The sequence below is a fragment of the Sus scrofa genome, chromosome 16 (assembly GCF_000003025.6).
Source record: "Sus scrofa isolate TJ Tabasco breed Duroc chromosome 16, Sscrofa11.1, whole genome shotgun sequence".
Lineage (NCBI taxonomy): Eukaryota > Metazoa > Chordata > Mammalia > Artiodactyla > Suidae > Sus > Sus scrofa.
This window is the reverse complement of record NC_010458.4, coordinates 23,700,395-23,724,591: the sequence shown is the minus strand read 5'-3', so window position 1 is coordinate 23,724,591 and position 24,197 is coordinate 23,700,395. Positions and strand designations below refer to the sequence as shown.

Below are 24,197 nucleotides of genomic sequence, written 5' to 3'. Positions count from 1 at the left end.
CCAATGGGTCAATGAGGAAATCAAGAAGGAAATTAAAAACTACCTTGAAACAAATGATAATGAAGACACAACCTCTCAAAATCTATGGGATGCTGCAAAAGCAGTGCTCAGAGGGAAATTTATAGCAATACAGGCCTTTCTCAAAAAAGAAGAAAGATCCCAAATTGAAAACTTAACCCTCCACCTAAATGAATTAGAAAAAGAAGAACAAAAAAGACCTAAAGTCAGCAGAAGGAAGGAAATTATAAAGATCAAAGAAGAAATCAATAAAAATAGAGACTCAAAAAACAATAGAGAAAATTAATAAAACCAAGAGCTGGTTCTTTGAAAAGGTAAACAAAATTGACAAACATCTGGCCAGACTCACTAAAAAGAGGAGAGAAAGAACTCAAATAACCAAAATTATAAATGAAAAAGGAGAAATCACAATGGATACTGCAGAAATACAAAAAACCGTAAGAGAATACTATGAACAACTATACGGCAACAAGTTTGACAATCTGGAAGAAATGGACAATTTTCTAGAATCTTACAGCCTGCCAAAACTGAATCAAGTAGAAACAGACCAACTGAACAGACCCATCACTAGAAATGAAATTGAAGAGGTCATAAAATCACTCCCTACAAATAAAAGTCCAGGACCAGATGGCTTCACAGGTGAATTTTATCAAACATATAAAGAGGAATTGGTGCCCATCCTCCTTAAACTCTTTCAAAAGGTTGAAGAAGAAGGAATACTCCCAAAGACATTCTATGATGCCACCATCACCCTCATTCCAAAACCAGGCAGAGATACCACCAAAAAAGAAAACTATCGCCCAATATCATTGATGAATATAGATGCAAAAATTCTCAACAAAATCTTAGCCAACCGAATCCAACAACATACCAAAAAAATTATACACCATGACCAGGTTGGGTTCATCCCAGGTTCACAAGGATGGTTCAACATACGCAAATCAATCAGCATCATACACCACATTAACAAAAGAAAAGTCAAAAATCATATGATCATCTCAATAGACGCAGAAAAAGCATTTGACAAAGTTCAACATCCATTCATGATCAAGACCCTCGCCAAAGTGGGTATAGAGGGAACATTCCTGAATATAATCAAAGCGATTTATGATAAACCCACAGCAAATATAATCCTCAATGGGGAAAAACTGAAAGCCTTCTCACTCAAATCTGGAACAAGACAGGGATGCCCACTCTCACCACTGCTCTTCAACATAGTTTTGGAAGTCCTGGCCACAGCAATTAGACAAACAAAAGAAATAAAAGGCATCCATATAGGAAGAGAAGAGATCAAACTGTCACTGTATGCAGATGACATGATACTATACCTAGAAAACCTTAAGGACTCAACCCAAAACTACTTGAACTGATTAATAAATTCAGCAAAGTGGCAGGATATAAGATTAACATTCAGAAGTCAGTTGCATTTCTGTATACCAGCAATGAAACATTAGAAAAGGAATACAAAAATACGATACCTTTTAAAATTGCACCTCACAAAATCAAATACCTCGGAATACACCTGACCAAGGAGGTAAAGGACCTATATGCCGAGAACTATAAAACTTTAATCAAAGAAATCAAAGAAGATGTAAAGAAATGGCAAGATATTCCATGTTCATGGATTGGAAAAATCAATATTGTAAAAATGGCCATACTACCCAAAGCAATCTACAGATTCAATACAATCCCTATCAAATGACCCATGACATTTTTCACAGAACTAGAACAAACAATCCAAACATTTATATGGAACCACAAAAGACCCAGATATTGCCAAAGCAATCCTGAGAAAGAAAAACCAAGTAGGAGGCATAACTCTCCCAGACTTCAAGAAATACTACAAAGCCACAGTCATCCAAACAGTGTGGTACTGGTCCCAAAACAGACAGACAGACCAATGGAACAGAATAGAGAACCCACTAATACACCCTGACACCTATGGTCAATTAATCTTTGACAAGGGAGGCAAGAACATAAAATGGGAAAAAGAAAGTCTATTCAGCAAGCATTGCTGGGAAACCTGGACAGCAACATGCAAAGCAATGAAACTAGAACACACCCTCACACCATGCACAAAAATAAACTCCAAATGGCTGAAAGACTTAAATATACTACAGGACACCATCAAACTCCTAGAAGAAAACATAGGCAAAACACTCTCTGACATCAACATTATGAATATTTTCTCAGGTCAGTCTCCCAAAACAATAGAAACTAGAGCAAAAATAAACCCATGGCACCTAATCAAACTGAAAAGCTTTTGCACAGCAAAAGAAAACAAAAAGACAACTTTCAGAATGGGAGAAAATAGTTTCAAATGATGCAACTGACAAGGGCTTAATCTCTAGAATATATAAACAACTTATACAACCCAACAGCAAAAAAAACCAATCAATCAATGGAAAAATGGGCAAAAGACCTGAATAGACTGTTCTCCAAAGAAGATATACAGATGGCCAACAAACACATGAAAAAATGCTCAACATCGCTGATTAAAAGAGAAATGCAAATCAAAACTTCCATGAGATATCACCTCACACCAGTCAGAATGGCCATCATTAAGAAGTCCACAAATAACAAGTGCTGGAGGGGCTGTGGAGAAAAGAGAACCCTCCTGCACTGTTGGTGGGAATGTCAACTGGTACAGCCACTATGGAGAACAGTTTGGAGATACCTTAGAAATCTATACATAGAACTTCCATATGACCCTGCAATCCCACTCTTGGGCATCTACCCGGACAAAACTCTACTTAAAAGAGACACGTGCACCCTCATGTTCATTGCAGCACTATTCACAATAGCCAGGACATGGAAACAACCCAAATGTCCATCGACAGAGGATTGGATTTGGAAGAAGTGGTATATATACACAATGGAATACTACTCAGCCATAAAAAAGGATGACATAATGCCATTTGCAGCAACATGGATGGAACTAGAGAATCTCATACTGAGTGAAATGAGCCAGAAAGACAAAGACAAATACCATATGATATCACTCATAACTGGAATATAATATCCAGTACAAATGAACATCTCCTCAGAAAAGAAAATCATGGACTTGGAAAAGAGACTTGTGGCTGCCTGATGGGAGGGGGAGGGAGTGGGAGGGATCGGGAGCTTGGGCTTATCAGACACAACTTAGAATAGATTTACAAGGAGATCCTGCTGAATAGCATTGAGAACATTGTCTAGATACTTATGTTGCAACAGAAGAAAGGGTGGGGGAAAAATATAATTGTAATGTGTACATGTAAGGATAACCTGACCCCCTTGCTGTACAGTGGGAAAATAAAAAAAAAAAAAAGAACTAGCTTTGGGGAGTTCCCACTGTGGGCCAAGGACCCAATGTTTTCTCTGTGAGAATGTGGGTTTGATCCCTGGCCTTGCTCAGTGGATTAAGGATCTGGCATTGCCACAAGCTGCATGTAGGTCACAGATGCAGCTTGGATCTGGTGTCGCCATGGCTGTGGCATAGGCTAGTAGCTGCAGCTTCAATTCAATCCCTAGCCCAGGAACTTCCACATGCCACAGGTACAGCCATAAAAAAGAAAAAATAAATAAATAAAAGAAACTTTTGGAAGTTAAACCCCTTAATCATTAAAAAAAAAAAAAAAAAAGAGAGAAGGCACATAACACAATACGCTTGGGCAGTCTTCACATAATTTTAACTTAGCACCATCAACTAATATTTACCAAACACATCTTGCATCTTGTTTTTGGTATGATATTTGTCAGACTTGAAAATACTGGCAACAAAGTGTGTGCACGTGTGTGTATCTATACAAGGAAAACAATCATGCATTTGAATGTGTATTTATAATTATCAACACTGTTGACTACCTGTTGTAGACCTCTGAAGCAAAAATGTATTCTTTTATTAATAACCTTGAAATAAAAACATATTTTTATAAAAAAAATTTTAAAAATCTTAGAGGTTAAGTTAACTCAAGAAAAGGGACGTGGAGACGAAGAACACATCCCATGGAAGCTTGTGTGAGACGGGAGGATGGAAGAAAAAGTGGCCAGTAAAGCAGAGGGCTAAGAATAGCAAATGTGCAGTGGTCTGCACCCCAAGAGAGTTGGGAGTTTTGAAAAGGAAGACCTGAGTCAACATGCCAGATGCTGTGGAAGTTAAAGGAAAAATTACTGAGTAGCTGCCTTTGGATTGAGCAATTAGACCAGCCAGCCATTTTAGTAAAATGCTCAGAGTAGAAGCCACGTTGCAATAGATTATAGAGTAAGTAGGTAGAGACTAGAGAAAATTTTTATAATTGACTCTTTAGGAAAATAAAAACAAAGGATTTTTTAAAAAGGGCTCTTTAAGATGTGGAGTGCTTATTAACTATATATGTAGGCTGACGGAAAGTAAGATGTCTGATAGAAATACATAGAATAATTTCAAAGGAATGAAATTATTTAATGAACATCTTTTTCTTGGCATGGATTTTTCACATGTGGGTATAAACCCACTGAATTTGAACCTTTAGACTTCTTAGATATTAACCTGTGACCTTAGACATTGGCCTACAATACCCTCTACTCCCCCACCATCACCCCATCATAAGTAAATAAAACCACATACATTTTTATTTCTTATGTATGCCTTGCTCCTTTGAAACCTGAGGGACATACTTTATCTTTGGGCCACTATTATTACAAGGTACCTAACAGTGTGTTTTATGTACACTGGACTAATTTATGTAAAGGACTTTTAAAGTATTTATAATTCCTTTTGCTCTTTCTAGGGTTTCCTGATTCTCAGACTAAAGTTTTTCCTCAAGATAAAGTGGTACTTGTAGGCTCAGATATAACAGTTTGTTGTGTGACTCAAGAAAAAGTGTTATCGGCACAGATTGGCAGAACAAATTGTCCCCTTATCCATCTTGATGGGAAAAATGTTGCAATCAAGATCCGTAATATTTCTGCTTCTGAAAGTAGTGGAACAAATGTGGTTTTCTCAGTAGAAGATAACATGTTTGGAACAGTTATTTTTGCAGGATGTAAGTATATGATTTTTTTTTAAAAGAGTTTCTGTTTATCTGTTTTGGTCCTTCTTGAGAGCCCTAATGCTTTTTTGGGGGGTTGGTTTTATTTCTTATTTTTTTCTTTGGTACAAATGATATATGAAGGTACTAGAATTTTTGCTTGTTTTAAGGTGAGTTCTAAGCTTGTTTTCTACATACCTATATCTGTGTAATTTGTAGGTTTTGTAGTAAGATTTGAAACATTCAACTGCTAATTTTTAGTTTAAATTTTTAGTTAACAGCTTTGTTGAGTCAAGGATAGTTAGTGTATGATATTTCTTAATCCCACATTATTTAGGAATTTTTCCATGTAAATTTCATTTCCCACCTCATTAAAGCATACCTTTTTTAAGTACTTAAATTACAGAAGTTATAATGATTCTACACAGAATCTCTCAATAGCCCAGCATGTGCTTCTTTGATGAGAGGAGGGGGCCTGGAGGATGCGGGAGAGGAAGAGTGCTCTCTCACTGTGTGTGATGTACGCTCTGTAACGCAGGGCATCTTCATTAACACGGTCACTCCGGCACTTCCAGCGTTCCATGACATTTCCAAAGGTGGTTGTGTCTGGACTGCCCTGCCACTGTGGCTTGTGTTGTGCAGCCACAGGTAATTTTGCAGGTAGACTGTTTCTGCCCCCTCCCCTGCGGTAACTGTAACGTTATGATGCACTGAGGGCTGTGCTGCCGCAGTGCTTCCTTTCCTCCTCACAGTTTAACTTAAAGCTTCTCGGTGGTCCAAGGCTGTCATGAATACAGTCTGTAAAATGTGGTAAGCGGATTTTCTGATTTTCTTTTGATTGCTTAGTGATTTTTCTTATACTTTTTTTTTTCTTAATGATTCTCAGTTGTCCTCTAGATCGGCCACTCGCAGTCTGTTTTTTACTTTCATAGAAACTTGTGATGAATTACATTGAGTTGCTGATAGATTCCCAAGGGAATAACCGGAATTAGATGCCCTTCTCAGCTTGATGATTGCAACCTTACTCTCTTTTGGCCTTCCCAGTAAGGTGTTTTGAAGTTCAAATGAGAGTGAGGGTATATTCAGATTTAAATTTTGAAAATTAAATTTTCTTTCCTAAATGGAATTTTAGGAAATGACTGGCAGCATTCCTCACAAATGATCATGGAATCTAAGTTGAGAAGCAGTGTAGTAAAGCTGCTTAATAAGTGATATCAAAAAGTGAGATAGGAGTTCCCGTCGTGGCGCAGTGGTTAACGAATCCGACTAGGAACCATGAGGTTGCCGGTTCAGTCCCTGCCCTTGCTCAGTGGGTTAACGATCCGGCGTTGCCGTGAGCTGTGGTGTAGGTTGCAGATGCGGCTCGGATCCCCCGTTGCTGTGGCTCTGGTGTAGGCTGGTAGCTACAGCTCCGATTCGACCCCTAGCCTGGGAAGCTCCATATGCCGCGGGAGTGGCCCTAGAAATGGCAAAAAGACAAAAAAAAAAAAAAAAAAAGTGAGATATTCACTGTTTTTATTCTAATAATCTTTTATCATGGTACTAGAGCAAACCTATTTAATTCTTAATTTAGCTTTCATTTGTAACATTTGGAGGTTGAAATATTAATCATTATTTGTCAATTCAGGAGAAGCGGTAGCATTTCACTTCAGAAGGAGCTCTTTAGAAACTTACAGCAAGGGCAGGCTGTAGTGTGTTAGAGATCAGTATACATTTTTCTTTCCCTGATGGGTATCCTGTTAACCCACCATTTACTGAAAAGACTGAAAAGAATTTTAGAATCAGCTTGTCACATTTCCCCTACACACACACATACATATTCAAACCTGCCAGGAATTTGATTGCTATTATATTAAATCTATCAATTTAGGAGAATTTTTATCCTTACACTTTTGAGTCTTCCAAACCATTGACATGGTGTATATATTCTTCCATTTATTTAGATTTTCTTTGATTTATTTGAGGGATATCAGGTCTTATATATCTTTTGGTAAATTTATTCCTAGGTGTTGTTTTCTGATACTATTAAAAATTGATGTATTTAAATTGCATTTTCTATATGCTGCAATTTAGAAATACAGTTGATTTATACCAGGCTTTTACCTATTTTCAATTGATTCTTTTAGTGAGTACATTATATTTCAAATACTGCCTGCTTATATTTTTTCCTCCTTCTTCTGTCTAGTTTGCTCCTATTATTTGGATTTTAAGTATTTCACCTTAATATATCTGACAAATCCTAAAGTAATCAGCATTTTAAATATAGTCAGAACTTTGGGTATTTTAATAAGATGACAAAAAGTTTGACCTTGAGTTTAAAACAATTTTCAAAATAAACATGTTGCTTAGTTTTATTATCCAGTTGTTAAACTGTCATATAAATATTCATTACTTCTCTTAATGTTACCTAGGATACCTTGAAGGATGTAATACTTATCTCTGGGGAAAGTATGTGAAATTTTCTTTTTTTTTTTTTTCCAATCCCTTTTATTTTTATTTTTTTACAGAATAAAATACATACATTTACACACAATTACATTCACACAGATTATTATAACATGGATCTTAAGAAATAGATTAAGTGACTCCCACTGGAGAAGTGGAATGGAAAATATGCTGAGACAAATAGGAAATTTATTCTATACTTTATCCCAATTTTATGGCTTTCATCTTTACTACTTAGTTTTATCTATTACATTTCAATTTTTCTTTAAAAATTAGCATTATATTAAATTGTTATATTATGCAACTAAAATTTATAAAGAAGAAAGCCTTATATACCTTAAATATTTTATATAGCATAGTAAAAAGAATAACTTAATTTGTAAGCATAACAAAAATAATACACCCTCTGAAAATAAGTAAAATATAAAATGCATAAGTTGGTTAAAAAAACAGTGTAACTATATAAATATGTCCTCACAATTTGTTCCACCTCATTGATTCTTCAATGAAGACATTACACCATTCTAGGTGATGTGATAAACAAGACATTATAGACTTTACATTGTACCATGGAGAGAAATGGTTATTAATAATACAATTGTAGAACTGTATTATTTAATTGTACAGTGGCATTATTTAATTATAATTATCATAAGTTCTTTGATGGAGAGGAAATCAAAATCAGATCTAAGAAGACTTCAGCATTCCAAGAATGATGTCAAATGACCCCTTTCATGGTGGATTATGCGCTTATTTACTATGAGATATATTTCTTCTCCAGAGATTCCTTGTTTGAGTATCAATTGTAGATTTTTGGTTTGCAGTTATTCTGGAGTTTTGATATAAGAGTCTATATGTATATGAGTTGTTGTTCTCTTAATTGCAAGTTCATCTCCAGTGTCCTCTATTTGTACCCACCTCTTCTCATGATTTCTGATTTTGGTGGTATAATTGTGCATGGATGATTTTGTATCTTTACTGTATAGATACCTTTACTGGTGAGCCTTGTCATTTGTGGTATTTTTGTTTCCTGTTGCTGTCTTTTCTTTTCTGCCTAGAAAAGTTCCTTTAGTATTTGTCATAAGGCTGGTTTAGTGTTGCTGAATTCTCTCAGCTTTTGCTTATCTGAGAAGGTTTTGATTTCTCCTTCAAATCTGAATGAGAGCCTTGCTGGGTAGAGTAATCTTGGTTGGAGGTTTTTTCCTTTTATCATGTTAAGTATATCATGCCACTCCCTTCTGGCCTGCAGAGTTGCTGCTGAAAAATCTGCTGATAACCTTATCGGGTTTCCCTTGTATGTTACTTGTTTCTTTTCCCTAGCTGCTTTCAAGATTTTCTCTTTGTCTTTAATTTTGGTCAGTTTGATTATTATGTGTCTTGGGGTGTTCCTCCTTGGGTTTATTTTATATGGTACTCGTTGCGCCTCCTGGATTTGAGTGAGTGGTTCCTTTCCCATGTTAGGGAAATTTTCGGCTATTATCTCTTGGAATATTTTTTCTGTCCCCTTCTCTCTCTTCTCCTTCTGGCACCCCTATAATACGGGTGTTGGTGCGTTTAACGTTGTCCCAGGGTTCCCTGAGACTCTCTTCATTTGTTTTCAATCTTTTCTCTTTTCTGTTCTGCATCCATAATTTCCACTACTCTGTCCTCCACCTCGCATATTCGTTCTTCTGCCTCCTGTATTCTGCTGTTAGCTGCTTCTAGTGAATTTTTATTTCAGTTATTATATTTTGCATCTCTTCTTGTTTAAGTTTTATATCTTGTATCTCTTTGGTTAGTGTTTCCTGTAAGTTATCCATCTTTGCCTCCAGTTTATTTCCAATGTCTTGCATCATCTTCAGCATCAGCAGTCTAAAGTCTTTTTCCTGGAGGCTGACAATCTCCTCACTTAGCTGATTTTCTGGGTTTTTTTTCCTTTCTCCCTCATCTGAGTTATAGTTCTCTGTCTTTTCATTTTTATAGATTTTTGGTGTGGTGACCTTTTTACAGATAATAGGGTTGTAGCCTCTTGTACTTCTGGTGTCTGCCCCCCTTGTGGCTGAAGTCTGTATGGGGGCTTGCTGTAGGGTTCCTGATGGGAGGGGCTGATGCCTGCCCACTGGTAGGTGGAGCCGATTCTAATCCCTCTGGTGGGTGGGGCTTAGTCTCTGGATGGGATTAGGGGCTGCTATGTGCCTGAGGCTCTTTAGGTAGCCTGTTTACTGAGGAATGGGGCTGTGATGGCACCTGGGTTGTTGTTTGCCCTGGGGCTTCTCAGCACTGACTGAAGGGTGGGGCCAGAGTTTCCCAAAATGGCCACCTCCAGAGAAAGGCATGCCTGCTGAATATTCCTGAGAGCTTTGCCTTCAATGTCCTTCCCTCACAACAAGCCACATTCACCCCTGTTTTCCCAGGATGTCCTCCAAGAACTGCAGTCAGGTGTGATCTAGGTTCCTGTGGAGACCTCTCTCTGCCCTGGGACCTAGTGCACGTGAAAGTCTGTGTGCACCTTTTAAGAATAGGGTCTCTGTTTTCCCCAGTCCTGTGGAGCTCCTGTGCACAAGCCCCACTGGCCTTCAGTGCCAGATGCTCCAGGTGCTCTTTCTCCCAGTGACACATCCCAGCATGTGAGGGTTTGATGTGGGGCTCAGAACTCTCACTCCTGTAGGTGAGTCTCTGTGAGCCAGTTAGTTTTCAGTCTGTGGAGCTTCCCACCTGGGAGGTATGGGGTTGTTTATATCACGAAATCACCCCTCCTACCTGTGGATGTGGCCTCCTCTTTTTCTTCTGGAGTAGGGTATGGGTTTCCAGTCCATTTGGGTGGAGATTGCTCAGTCTTTAGTTGTGAATTTTGTTGTTTTTAGGAGAGAAGTTGAGCTCCATTCCTTCTATTCCGCCATCTTAATCCCATCAGCTATGTGAAATTTTCTAAGTCTTATTTGATAAACTAAGGACTTTTTTAAAATTTTGGGTTTTTAAAAAGTTATATTTTAGACTTTTTCAAGGAGTAGATAATTATTTAACAAAAACTCACCTCCAGTGAAAGATAGTTTGGATAAATATGGCAGTAGGAAGTATCAATTTCTGTATATGCTTGGTGGAACAAGGTTGCAGAAAGTTCACTTTCTGAAATCAGTGTCAGACTGTAGAATTTTCATTTATCACAGGAAGGTCTCACAAAACAAAAACAAAAACACTTTTTTTTTCTAATCTTGCCCCTACAAAAACAGAACAGTTTTATTAAAGTACAAAAACAACCAAAGAGCAATAGTCACTTTGAATATAAGGAGATGCAGAATTCTACCAAGAGTTACTTTGTAAATAATAGTTCTTATAACTTAGTTCAGAACTCTGAAATTTGTAACATGGCTTCTATTGACTTATGATTTGGTACTCCTTTTCAAATCATAACATAAAGATGATAGGTAATAATACTTTTAACCTGTAGATTTATCTAACTAGTTGGGCACAGGTTCCTCTGATAGATTTAATGGACTCCAAAATAGAATTTAAGGGGAAGAAAATAGTAGTTGATCTCTCAGGTTGCTCCTGGGGAGTTTCCAAATGAGCTAGTAGTCATTCTTTAGTATATTTTAATCCATCATGTCTAATGTAATATGAACTCTGACATAACATGCTATACAAAGAATGGTAATTCCTGCATCGTTCAAATGCAGACAAACTATTTTCTTTTTTAAGGAAATTTTCCAAGATGTAATTAACATTTACGAAACATAACGTTTGCAGAGAAAATTATGCAATCAAAGTATATCTTTTTTTATATTTCTTTCTTAGATCCACCTGATATTCCTCAAAAACTGAACTGTGAGACGTATGATTTAAAAGAGATTATATGCACTTGGAATCCAGGAAGACCAACATCCTTGGTGGGCCCACGCAATACAAGTTACACTTTATTTGAAAGGTAAAGGTGTTTGGGAAAGGTTGTCACACAGCGCAGAGTACATTGGAAGGATGTTAAAAGACACAGGGAAAGGCTCTATTTCGTTTGTAATATGAGCAATATATAAAATCAAATACGCTGTAGAAAATTGGGTGTACTATAAATACTGCAGTTTAAACACAGGCAGACTGGGTATCTTAATCTTCTTTGTTAAAAAGCCTAGAAGGGAGAACCTGCAAATGTGAACAGACTGTTTCTGGGTAGTGAACTTATGGCTGATTATTCTATTTTCTATATTGTATGTATTTTCTTTTCCTGAGTATGAAGTATATGTGTAATCATAAATAAAAACTCTTTAAAAGATTAGTTATTAGAAAGTTACCCATTCATTTTTTTTTCTGCAATATATCTCTTGCCATTTTGAAGTTATTTTAATATTCCTTAATGCTCTCTTAATTCAGTTTTTCAGGAAAATATGTTAGATTTAAAAGAGTTGAAGTGTCCACAAATGAAAGCTATCAATTATTCTTTCAAATGCTTCCAAACCAAGAAATATACAATTTTACGTTGAATGCTCATAATCCTCTGGGTCAATCAGAATCAACACTTTTAGTTAACATAACTGAAAAAGGTAAGCTGCTGCGTAAACCAGTATCTTAAAAATAACTTTAGAAGTGGTAAAATGTCTTGAGATTAATGAAAAAAGCTTCTGTACTGATTATTTTCTTTATAATTACTTAATATTCATTTTGTAAATTCCATTTAAAAATCTTTAAAATTTATAATTTCAAGTTTTACTGTTTTGTTGAATTCAAATAAAATTTTGAATTGGTTGTTTCTGAGAAGCCATTAAGTAGCTTTATCTAACAGTTTTTGATTTCTGAAAATATTTTTTGCCCAATTTTTAAAAACTTTTTATTTTGAAATAATTATAGACTCATAATTTAGCAAAAATACTAACACGTTAAATCCATAGCCCAGTAGTAACATCTTATGTAACTGCAGTACCATATCCATACTAGGCAGCTGACACTGGTTCAACACTGAACCAGGCTGTCAAACTAGACTACTGACCTTGTTCAGTTTTCACCTGTTTTTATAGGCATTTAATTGTGTGTGTGTGTGTGTGTGTGTGTGGTTCTGTGCAGTTGGATCCATGTATAGATTCACGAATCACCCAGTGTAATCAAGATACAGAATAGTTCTATGGCCCCAAAGGAATTGCCTCCTGTTGTCACTTTAGCACCCCCACCCCCCACCAGCACACACATGCTCAAATCTCAGTCCCCCACAAAAACTAATCTATTCTTCATCTCTGTTGTTTAGTCATCTTGAGATTGTTTTATAAATGGAGTCTGTACACTATGTAACCTTTGGAGGTTGACGTTTTTATTAAGGATGATGTTCTTGAGATCATACACGCTGTTGAACGTGTCAATACATCCTTCATTCCTTTTTACTGCTGACGAAAATTTGTGGCTTTTTACCAATCCTATTCATACATAGCTCAAAATAGAAATAAAAGAGGTCCATCTTTTGGGCATTCATTCCTGGGTCATTCCATGTGTATCAACTCCATGGCAGGCTCTGCAACACAGAACAGTGGAGTGGAGGCCTCCTCATAGAGACTCAGAGTCAGGGGCATCAGGGCTTAAACAAAACGTGTTAAAACATAGCCTGGCAAGTGCTCAGTAGACACTCTGGTTGCCTTATTTGTAAGTGTAAGTCATTTTTATCAGTTATTTCTTTGCATCATCTTTATTTCTTGATTTTTTCCCCTAAGGTCAGAAAGGCTGTACTTTATACTTGAGAGGCAGTGTTTGCATGTGTCTGCCCTCTGCCATTGCAACCTTATTTTCCACATGATTCTTCACCATTACTCAAATTAATACATACCATCACCATTGTGATATGTACCTTTGTTCTTGCCAAGACCCCAACCTGAAATGCTTTTCTGCAGCCGTTCTGCCAATTTCAGTCTGATTCATCCTTCAACCCGCCTCTGAAGTCCCATCTTCACTGTACATCTACACTTACACATCAATGCCTGTAGCAGTTATTATTGGTACCACACATCTAGGACTTAACTTGTATATATTCTTGTTGGTTTTCTTTCTTTTTGTCATTCTCCAAGTAAATTAGGAGTTCCTTAAAGGTGGAGGCTATGATCTAACAACCTTTTAGTTTTTTTTGTTTTTTTTTTCTTGTTTTTTTTTTTAGGGGCATATGGAGGTTCCCAGGCTAGGGGTCCATTGGAGCTACTGCTGCCAGCCTACACCACAGCCACAGTGCAGGATCCGAGCTGCATCTGTGATCTATACCTTAGCTCATGGCAACAACAGATCCTTAACCCACTGAGCAAGGCCAGGGATCAAACCTGCAACCTCATGGTTCCTAGTCAGATTCGTTTCCTCTGCGCCACGATGGGAACTCCTACCTTTTAGTATTTCTGATGCCACCTGAGAAAATTTGATTGTGGTTGGTTCTTAAAAAGTGCAGGCATGATGTCAGCAGTAAAGGTGAGATTTGTTTATTCCACAAATAGTGGGTAAAATATTGTTGATCAGCACTAATGACACCTCTCCTGTTTTTTGTTTTCTTTGACTTTCATTTGTCATATTAGAAAATAGCTTTTAAAATAACCTTTGAAAATTATATTTACAGTTCATCCCCATATTCCTACTTCAATCAAAGTGAAGGATATTAATTCAACAGCTGTTACTCTTTCCTGGCATTTACCAGGCAACTTTGCAAAGATTAAACTGTTATGTCAAATTGAAGTTAGTAAAACTAACTTAGCACGTGAATTGGTAAGTAAAATTCTTATCTAAACTTCCTTTGAGCTTATTTTAGCTAAAATACTTAACTTTCAAAAAGAATTAATTGATGTGCATAATCTCTCAGTTACTTAGATTAAGAAGAGCCAAGGCATTATGTATATCAATATCATGATAGCGTTATATTTAGCACTTAAAAACAGTTATAATACTGGATATTAGAGAACATAAGTTTGACTTTTACTATTCAGAGGAGAATGTTTCCATATCTAGTATAGCACCTGGCACATAACCGGTGCTCAATAAATTTGTGAAGTGAACAAGTAGTTTTTGCCGTACATAGCCTTTGGCGTTAGTTAATGGCCTGATCAGCACCAGAGAGAAGTGCGATTTTTAAAACTGCTAAGCGCAGCGATAGGAGCAAGTTATAATTGGTCATTATATGTCAAAACATGACTTTTTCATACATTATTTAAATACTTAGGTTGACTTTTATGCTGCACCATCTTGTAATTTGTGGTAGGTCCAAAACAAATGATGTTGTACTTAGTCATTTGGAAAATTACTGACAATTTCTAGAAAATCAGTCAGACTGCAAAATGTAACCCAAAGCTCCTTTGTGGTAGGTAACTGGAAACTCAGAAACTCCTGAGGCATGCACATCCTCACGTTTGTTTAGAATTGCTTTATCTTGATTTTATTTAGTTCAAGTATTTGTTGAATATTCTGTATGCTTAGTGTCACACTAGAGATTCTAAGTGCCATGTACAAAAAGATGCATAAGACGATGCCTGCCTCCAATAAGCTTCCAAATACCATCCGAATAATAATATTTAATCCTCAAGGTCATCATTTAGATTACTAAATTATATTAAGGTATGTTGCATCACCAGTAGCCATTGACTGATTATCACAATTATGTCATCTTCTCTGCATAATGTAATTGACCACTATTACTTAAATCCCAACATCTGGATTAAAAAGATACCTCAATTTGGAGTTCCTGTTGTGGCGCAGTGGTTAAGGAATCCAACTAGGAACCATGAGGTTGCGGATTCGATCCCTGACCTCACTCAGTGGGTTAAGGATCTGGCGTTGCCGTGAGTTGCTGGCAGTTGTAGCTCCAATTGGAACCCCTAGCCTGGGAACCTTCATATGCTGTGGGCGCGGCCCAAAAAAAACAAAAAAAAAGATCAATTTTATTTATTCCTATTGTAGAACATAGTTTCACTGGTTTGGCATTTATATAAGAATTAAAGTATATTGAATGAACTGTCTTTGGTCTTAGGGAGGTAAACTCTTACAACATTCAGTCAGTTTATGTTGCAAATTTGAAAGGCTTTTTTCTTGGAGTTCCCATCGTGGTGCAGTGGTTAACGAATCTGACTAGGAACCATGAGGTTGCAGGTTCGATCCCTGGCCTTGCTCAGTGGGTTAAGGATCCGGCGTTGCTGTGAGCTGTGGTGTAGGTTGAAGACTTGGCTCGGATCTGGTGTTGCTGTGGCTCTGATGTAGACCGGTGGCTACAGCTCTGATTAGACCCCTAGCCTGGGAACCTCCATATGCCACGGGAACATATGGCATAAAAGACAAAAAAAAAAAAAGGCTTTTTTCTTAAAAATATGTAATATATATGTTTATCTGTTTTCTAATAGCGGACTGTCACAGTGAAAGGAGTAGAAAATTCAAATTATCTTGCTGTTGTGGACAAGTTAAATCCGTATACCCTTTATACTTTTCGCATTCGTTGTTGCACTGAGCCTTTCTGGAAATGGAGCAAATGGAGCAATGAAAAACAGTATCTAACCACAGAAGCCAGTAAGTTTACTGAATGATTTATAGCTAATTATTACCATGGATCCTGAAATTATGCTTTTTTTTTTTTTTTTTTTAAGAAAATGTCACCAAAGTGACTAAAAGTAGAATGTTTAGATAAACTGTGTAGGTGTATAATACCTACTAGTAAAATATCATGCAGACATTTTAAATGATAGTTTTTAAAGTTTTGTGATAATATGGAAAAATGCTTGGCATGTGTTTCATGACAGGACTAGTCTACCTTATCCACAGTAAGGTTACAACTATATTAAAAAGATGCAGGAGTTCCTGTGTGGTTTAATGGGTTAAGAACCCCAGCATTGTCTTTGTGAGGTTATGGGTTTGATCCCTGGCCTTGCTCAGTAGGTTATGGATCCAGTGTTGCTGTGGCTGTGGTGTAGGTCTCTGCTGTAGCTCCAATTCAACCCCTAGCCCAGGAACTTCCATATGCTGCAGGTACAGCCATTAAAAAAAAAAAAAAAAAAAAAAAAATGATACATAGGGAACCAAACTTGAATCTGTAGGAAGATTAAGATTATACGGTGATTTTTTTCTTTCTCACACTCTTTCTTCCTATTCCTGGAATTTTAATAGTCTACTTTAAGGTGTCTGCTCATTGAAAACAATTATTAATAATGATAATTTGGTGGAATTTTTGTTTGTGACGTAGGCCTAAGAAATGGATTGGGACTACAGGGTCTTAAACTTTGGTTTCTATGGTACACCCAGGCCAAAATATTTGTAAAATCAGGTAACTAGTTTTTTGAACATAATTTCCAAAGACAGAATGAGATTCTATTCTTGATTAATCAGATGTCATCTTCAACAGCAAAAAAATTAGAAATAGCTGTAATTTTCAGAAGTTATCCAACAAAAGAGAGCAAAGGCTTTATTTGTACCATATAATATAGGAAGTATAAAATTTCTTCTAAAAAATTTAACCAACAGTAAGACAAAAACATTAATCCAGATTTTTGTCTCCCCATCTAAAGACTAGAGAGATAAGAGGAGCTTTACAGTATGTGTAAGAGTTATTTGGATCATGTCTGAGTCCAGGGAGAGAGTTTTTTACTTATCTGTTGCTATGACAGATTATCCTAAAGCTCAGTGTCTTAAAACAGCAAACATGTATTGTCTCACAGTGCCTGTGGGTCAGAAATTGAGGAGCAGCTTAGCTGCGTGGCTCCAGTCAGGATGGAGGTAGGGCCATAGGCCTGACTGGGGCTAGAGGATTGGCTTTCAAGACAATTCACTCATATGGCTATTGGCAGGAGGCCTCTGTTCCTCATCACGCGGGCCTCTCCATAGGGCTGCTGGAGCGTCCTCAGTATGGCAGCCAGCACCTCCCAGTCTTGGTTCTCTACAGCGCAGCCTCCATGATGTCTTTTATGGCCTACCCTCAGCAAGAACATAACATCACATCTGCTGTACCCGGCTGGTCACACAGGCCAACCTTGAACGGTGCAGGAGGGACCACAGAGGGCAAATGTCAGGAGGCATGACAGGGATCATTGGTCATTTTGGAGACAGGCTACTGCAGGAGCTTTGGCCTTCAGTTGATGAGCTGTTGCTGCCAAAAGGAAACACTTTATTTACACCTCAGTAAGATGAAGGCATTAATTGACTTAACAAATACTGAGTATCTAGGACATATCAGGAATTGTTTTGGTCACAAGGGATATAGCAGTGACTAAAACAACAACATCTGCCCATGGAGTTTATAGGATAGAGGATTAGAAATGAGTTATTAAGGGTTTACATAATAGTATGGCAGTGAGAGTGACAAAAAAAAAAAAAAAAAAAAAAATCAACCTAGCAAGAGCACTGGGGAGTGGAATGGGGAGTTGCAATTTTAGAGTAGCTGGAAAAGACTTCACTAATAAGGTGACATTAATCTGAGATAGAAAGGAGGTGGAGACACAAGCTTCATGGTTAATGCAAAGGAGGAAAGTTCGAGGCAGAGGAGGAGAGGGCACAGAAAGTACAGAACGCCTGGGGCAGGTGTCCTTGGCATTTTGATGAGGAGCTAGGGAGGTAGGAGGATGTGCGACGGAGAGGTACCCTCTCTTAGGGCCTTGTGGGTGATTTTAACCCATTGTTAGGGGCCTTGTCTTTTACATATGTTCAGGGCTCAGCTATTCTGTTGCTTTGATTTCTAAGTGGAAGCCACTGACTGCTTCACATTTTTATTGAGAATTCTAAAAGTCTAGATAAAAATTTCAAACACTACCATCCCAATTATTGATATTATCCAAAGACATAGTATGCACCTTCAGACACTAACTTTTACATTTCTTTCCTAGTTCCTTCAAAAGGACCAGATACTTGGAGAGAGTGGAGTTCTGATGGAAAAAATTTAATAATATATTGGAAGGTAAATATCTAATTTTCCTTGAATATTTAAATAACTTTATTATGCTAAATTACTTATATATGGTACTTGGGTTAGCAGGTTGCCAGGATTCCTCAGACTGGCTTTGTGTGCAGCATTGCTGAGAATGTAGCCTGGCTTCTAAAACCCTCAAATTTCTCATCACTGCAGTTGGACCACAGTCAGTGTAGGGAGGATGTCTGTCTCAGATTTGAGCATTCTTTAGTTGGATTTTATGAGGCCCGTAAAGGACAGAGGATTTCATGAATTCCATCTCTCTCACTTTAGTCAGAAATACAGCCAGAAACTACAAGTTAGAATCCCAAGTTTTTATGTTGCATTTTTTTCTTCAAAGAATAGGAAACTAACCTTTTATATGTATCATGTGTAATTTGTTTTCCCTTAAATAAATTGCATTATATTATGACAATTGTAAAGTTTTACATAGTTTTTTAAAATTTTAGGTAAAATATGAATTGCATTATATTTTACTAGTTTTTCCTTACTAGAGCAAACATTTTTGTTGCTGTATTTTTTTATCTGATTTATGGACATCCAAACCATGAACATTTGTTTTCTCCATCAGATTTCATAGGAGCAGTTTAAATATTGAGTTTTGTTATTGACATCAGTACAGCTTTGAGTAAAGTGTAGTCTGTGAGCAAGTTGTGCACATGTTCTGTTGCTCTGAGGCTGTCTGTAAGTGACTCTCAATTCAGAAGTCCCCGGACTACTCAGTTGACTCAGATTTCACAATAATTTTGTAACTGTTATACAGATTACTTCAATGTAGAGAAGTTTCAGAATATTGTTCGAAGGTTAGCCAAGGATTTAAAATATTGACGTGATTCAGTGACTAGTTGATGGTTGTGCCATATTTGGGTGAAAAATTAAGTTGTGGACATGTTGCTTTCCTTAAACATGTGCCAATGATATTAGAGCACAGTCCAGTCAGTAGTGGTTTGACTTAAGGCTCTGGAGCTCTGGAGAGATCAGAGCTAAAGACATATTTTTGAGTAGCTTATACATGGGATCGCTGGGGGAGAGCACACAGGGCAGAAAGAAACTAGGGTAGAAGCGTAGGTGATGGCAGCATGCAAAGGACTGTCAAAGGAGGAGGATCCAGCAGAGGAGACTGAGAAGGTCAGAAGGGCAGGAAAACCAGATGAAAGCAGTTTTCCAGAAACCAGGGGTGTCAGGGATGTGTGAAGAAGTGAATAGTATCAAATGAAGCCCATAGGTCTAAGGATGGTAATGAATAAACTGGGCCAGCCGTTGGAGAACCACAGGGGAACCTCTGCTGGAACAGTGTCTTCAGCAGCGTATTAATGGCAGTGTTCTCTAGATCAGAGGGTCACATATATTGCCATATAAATTGGAGCAGTTTTTGGAAATGTAGTTTAACAATATAAATAACGAAGTCTGAATGTTTATCTTCTTTTATGCAATAAGTCCACTTTTGGGAACCCACATTAAAAATTATTCCTAGGGAGTTCCTGTCATGGCTCAGCGGTAACTCTGGCCCCGCTCAGTGGGTTAAGGATCCAGCATTGCCACGAGCTGTGGTATATAGGTCCCAGACATGGCTCAGATCCCAAGTTGCTGTGGCTGTGGTATAGGCCAACAGCTGGAGCTCCGATTCGACCCCTAACCCGAGAACTTCCATGTGGTGCCCCTGTGGCCCTAAAAAGCAAATAGTAATAATGATAATAATCCTGGCTTTCCTGTTGTGGCTCACCCGGTTAAGGACCTGATGTTGTCTTTTCAAAGATGCAGATTCAGTCCCTGGCCTTGCTCAGTGGGTTAAGGGTCCAGCATTGCTGCAGCATGTGGCATAGGTGGCAGGTTTGACTTGGATCTGGTGCTGCCATGGTTGTGGCATAGGCTCCAATTAAACCCCTGGCCCAGGAACCTCCATATGCCACAGGTGCAGCCATAAAAAGAAAAAGAAAAAAAAAAAAAAAAAGAATTAATCCTAACCATGAAAAGAAAAAAAAAGTGGCACCAAATGGTTCATTTTAGTATTGTGAAAAATTGAGACCTACTTGAATTTCATTTATTTAAGGAATATTCAAGTAAACTGGTAAAAACACTACATGAAATATAAAGCTATTAGAATGTATATAACTATATTAGTATGGATAAGTGTATATTATTGAAAAGTGAAAAATAATATTAAATTATATAGTTTGTTTGAAACAATTGTAATGAAAGTCTCCATCTAGAAAAACAACTTGAAGGAAATATCAAAATGTAAGAATATTTAAGAGATGGAAGTGTAGGAGATTTTTCTTTTCTTCCAACTTTTGAATATTTTCAAAATTTTCTGTAATGAGCAAGTACTACTCATTGAGAAAACAGTAACTTTTAAAACACCTGATGCCATACTTTTTAAAGTTTAAGTAGAGCAGTGCTTCTCATAAATTTTTTGCTTTGTTTCTGAAAAATGTGAGGCTAAATATTGTTTTGTTACTAATTTTTATATTTCTGTGTGCTCCTACTGCTTACAGCACATATAGTTTTTTCTTCAGCATTGCTTTCCTGATTTATCCAGGTCTTGGTGGATTTTAAATCTGTGTTGAGCACTTGTTAACCACTTCATCTTTTCTGATGTTACTTTGTTAGAATTAGTGGCATGTCCAGTTTAGTTTCAAGGCATTTCCTTGTCACACAATCAGTCTTTGCCCGTTTTTATAACAGAATTTGTTTTTCTGTTTTTCATAGCCTTTACCCGTTAATGAAGCTAATGGGAAAATACTTTCCTATAATGTATCATGCTCCTCAGATGAGGAAACACAGTCCCTTTCTGAGATTCCTGATCCTCAGCACAAGGCAGAAATACAACTTGATAAAAATGACTACATCATCAGTGTTGTGGCAAAAAATTCTGTTGGCTCCTCACCACCTTCTAAAATAGCTAGTATGGAAATTCCAAATGGTGAGTACTTAAGATAAAAGCAGTACATAAGAACAGGAAATTAAGGTGAATCATTTTGAAGGTATTGCTTACTCCCATATATGTCAGCTTTCTCCTCATATCCCCTGTTGCTGCTGATAGATAAGGAGGAACAAGCAGACTAACATCGAGTAGTCATTGAGAGCCGTTAGTATTGACTTGAACCACCTCCACTGATGGATAAAATAATGACTAAGCCCAGTTAGTTTAACACATAGTGTTGTAGAGTTGTCGTGGTGGGTATTACTCTTAGGAAGAAATATTTTAATAGTTTATCCAGATACCATTTTCATATCTCCCCAAGACTGTGAGGGTTGATGCTTAAGTCAGCTGGGCTATTTTCAAACAGGTAGGAAAAACTACTCTTTTTAAATGGCAGCTTTATTGATAAGATATTCTTTATTAATAGGAATCCTTTTTGATAAGAAATTCTTGTTAAAACTAAATTAGATCTTCAGTATAAGCTTAAAAAACAATTGTGATGTAATTTTTAAATTTCTTAGCACCCCCTTTAAGTTTGATGGATTACCAGTGATTAGACGGATCCTGCCTAGCTGCCTTGACAGGCTTTTGGTTTTTTTTGTTTTGTTTTGTTTTTATTTATTTATTTATTTTCATTATTCAATGAATTTATCACATCTGTAGTTGTATAATGATCATCACAATCCAGTTTCACAGGATTTCCATCCCACAACCTAAGCACATCTCCCCACCCCCCAAACTGTCTCCTTTGGAGACCATAAGTTTTTCAATGTCTGTGAGTCAGCATCTGTTCTGCAAAGAAGTTCAGTCTGTCCTTTTCTCAGATTCCACATGTCAGTGAAAGCATTTGATGTTAGTGTCTCATTGTATGGCTGACTTAGCATGATAATTTCTAGGTCGATCCATGTTGCTAAAAATGCTGTTATTTCTTTCCTTTTAATGGCTGAGTAATATTCCAACGTGTATATGTACCACATCTTTTTTGTTTTGCTTTGTTTTTGGTCTTTTTGCCATTTTCTTGGGCCACTCCTGCAGCATATGGAGGTTCCCAGGCTAGGGGTCTAATCGGAGCTGTAACCGCCGGCCTATGCCAGAGCCACAGCAACGCGGGATCCGAACCACATCTCTAACCTATACCACAGCTCATGGCAATGCCAGATCCTTAATGTACTGAGCAAGGCCAGGGATTGAACCTGCAAACCTCATGGTTCCTAATCGGATTCGTTAACCACTGAGCCACGACGGGAACTCCTGTACCACATCTTCTTGATCCACTCCTCTGTCAATGGACATTTAGGTTGTTGCCATGTCTTGGCTATTGTAAATAGTGCTGCAATGAACATTGGAGTACATGTGTTTTTGTGAGTCGTGGTTTTCTCTGGAGAGATGCCCAGGAGTGGGATTGCTGGATCAAATGGTAGTTCTATTTCGAGTTTCCTGAGGAATCTCCATACTGTTTTCCACAGTGGTTGCACCAATTTACAATCCCACCAACAGTGTACTAGGGTTCCTTTTCCTCCACACCCTCTCCAGCACTTATTGTTGGTAGACGTCGATGATGGCCATGCTGGGTGGTGTAAGGTGGTATCTCATTATGGTTTTGATTTGCATTTCTCTAATAATGAGTGATGTTGAACATCTTTTCATGTGTTTTTTTGCCATCTGTATGTCTTCTTTGGAGAATTGTCTGTTTAGATCTTCTGCCCATTTTTTGATGGAGTTATTTGTTTTTTTGGTATGGAGCTACAGAAGGTGTTTACAAAATTTGGAGATTAATCCCTTGTCCATTGATTCATTTGCAAAGATTTTCTCCCATTCTGTGGGTTGTCTTTTCGTTTTGTTTAGGGTTTCCTTTGCTGTGCAGAAACTTTTAAGTTTAATTAGGTCCCATTTGTTTGTTTTTACTGTCAATATTCTAAGAGTTGGATCTGAGAAGATGTTGCTGTCGTTTATGTCAGAGAGTGTTTGGCCTATGTTTTCCTCTAAAAGTTTTATACTGTCTGGTCATATATCTAGGTCTTTAATCCATTTGGAGTTTATTTTTGTGTATGGTGTTAGGGAGTGTTCTAATTTCATTCTTTTGCATGTGGCTGTCCAGTTTTCTCAGCACCACTTTTTGAACAAGCTGTCTTTTCTCCATTGTATATTCTTACCTCCTTTGTCATAGATGAGTTGGCTGTAGGTGCATGGGTTTAATTCTGGGCTTTCTATCCTGTTCCACTGATCTATATTTCTGTCTTTATGCCAGTACCATACGGTTTTGATGACTGTTGCTTTGTAGTGTAGTCTGAAGTCAGGGAGCCTGATGCCTCCAGTTCCATTTTTTTTTTTCAGGATATCTTTGGCTATTCTGGGTCTTTTGTGCTTCCAAACAAACATTAAAATATTTTCTTCGAGTTCTGTGAATAATGTCCTTGGTAATTTGATAGGGATTGCATTGAATCTGTAGATTGTTTTAGGTAGTATAGTCATTTTGATAATATTGACTCTTCCAACCCAAGAGCATGGTATGTCTTTCCATCTATTTGTGTCATCTTTGATTTCTTTCATCAGTGTCTTATAGTTTTCAGAGCACAGGTCTTTTGTCTCTTTAGGTAGGTTTACTCCTAGCTGTTTTATTCTTTTGGATGTGATGGTAAACAGGATTGCTTCCCTAATTTCTCTTTCTGGTCTTTCATTGTTAGTGTCTAGAAATGCTGTCTATTTCTGTGTATTAATTTTGTATCCTGCGACTTTGCCAAATTCGTGGATGAGCTCTAACAGTTTTCTGGTAGAGTCTTTAGGATTCTCTAGGTATAGTATCATGTCATCTGCAAATAGTGATAGTTTTACTTCTTCCTTTCCATTTGGATTCCTTTTATTTCTTTTACTTCTCTGATTGCCGTGGCCAGGACTTCCAAAACTATGTTGAAGAGTAGTGGTGAGAGTGGACATCCTTGTCTTGTTCCTGATCTCA

General features: G+C 37.4%; 1 protein-coding gene across 1 annotated transcript in view; it reads left to right on the top strand.

The window, feature by feature from the left end:
• LOC397451 (LIF receptor alpha) overlaps nucleotides 1-24,197 on the top strand; it is a 74,498-nt gene that overhangs the window by 35,471 nt on the left and 14,830 nt on the right. Inside the window, 7 exon segments of the mRNA XM_021076925.1 lie at nucleotides 4,770-5,024; nucleotides 11,229-11,358; nucleotides 11,799-11,968; nucleotides 14,002-14,147; nucleotides 15,770-15,932; nucleotides 18,236-18,306; nucleotides 21,028-21,241. Of these exon segments, the coding sequence (XP_020932584.1) occupies nucleotides 4,770-5,024; nucleotides 11,229-11,358; nucleotides 11,799-11,968; nucleotides 14,002-14,147; nucleotides 15,770-15,932; nucleotides 18,236-18,306; nucleotides 21,028-21,241 (1,149 nt within the window).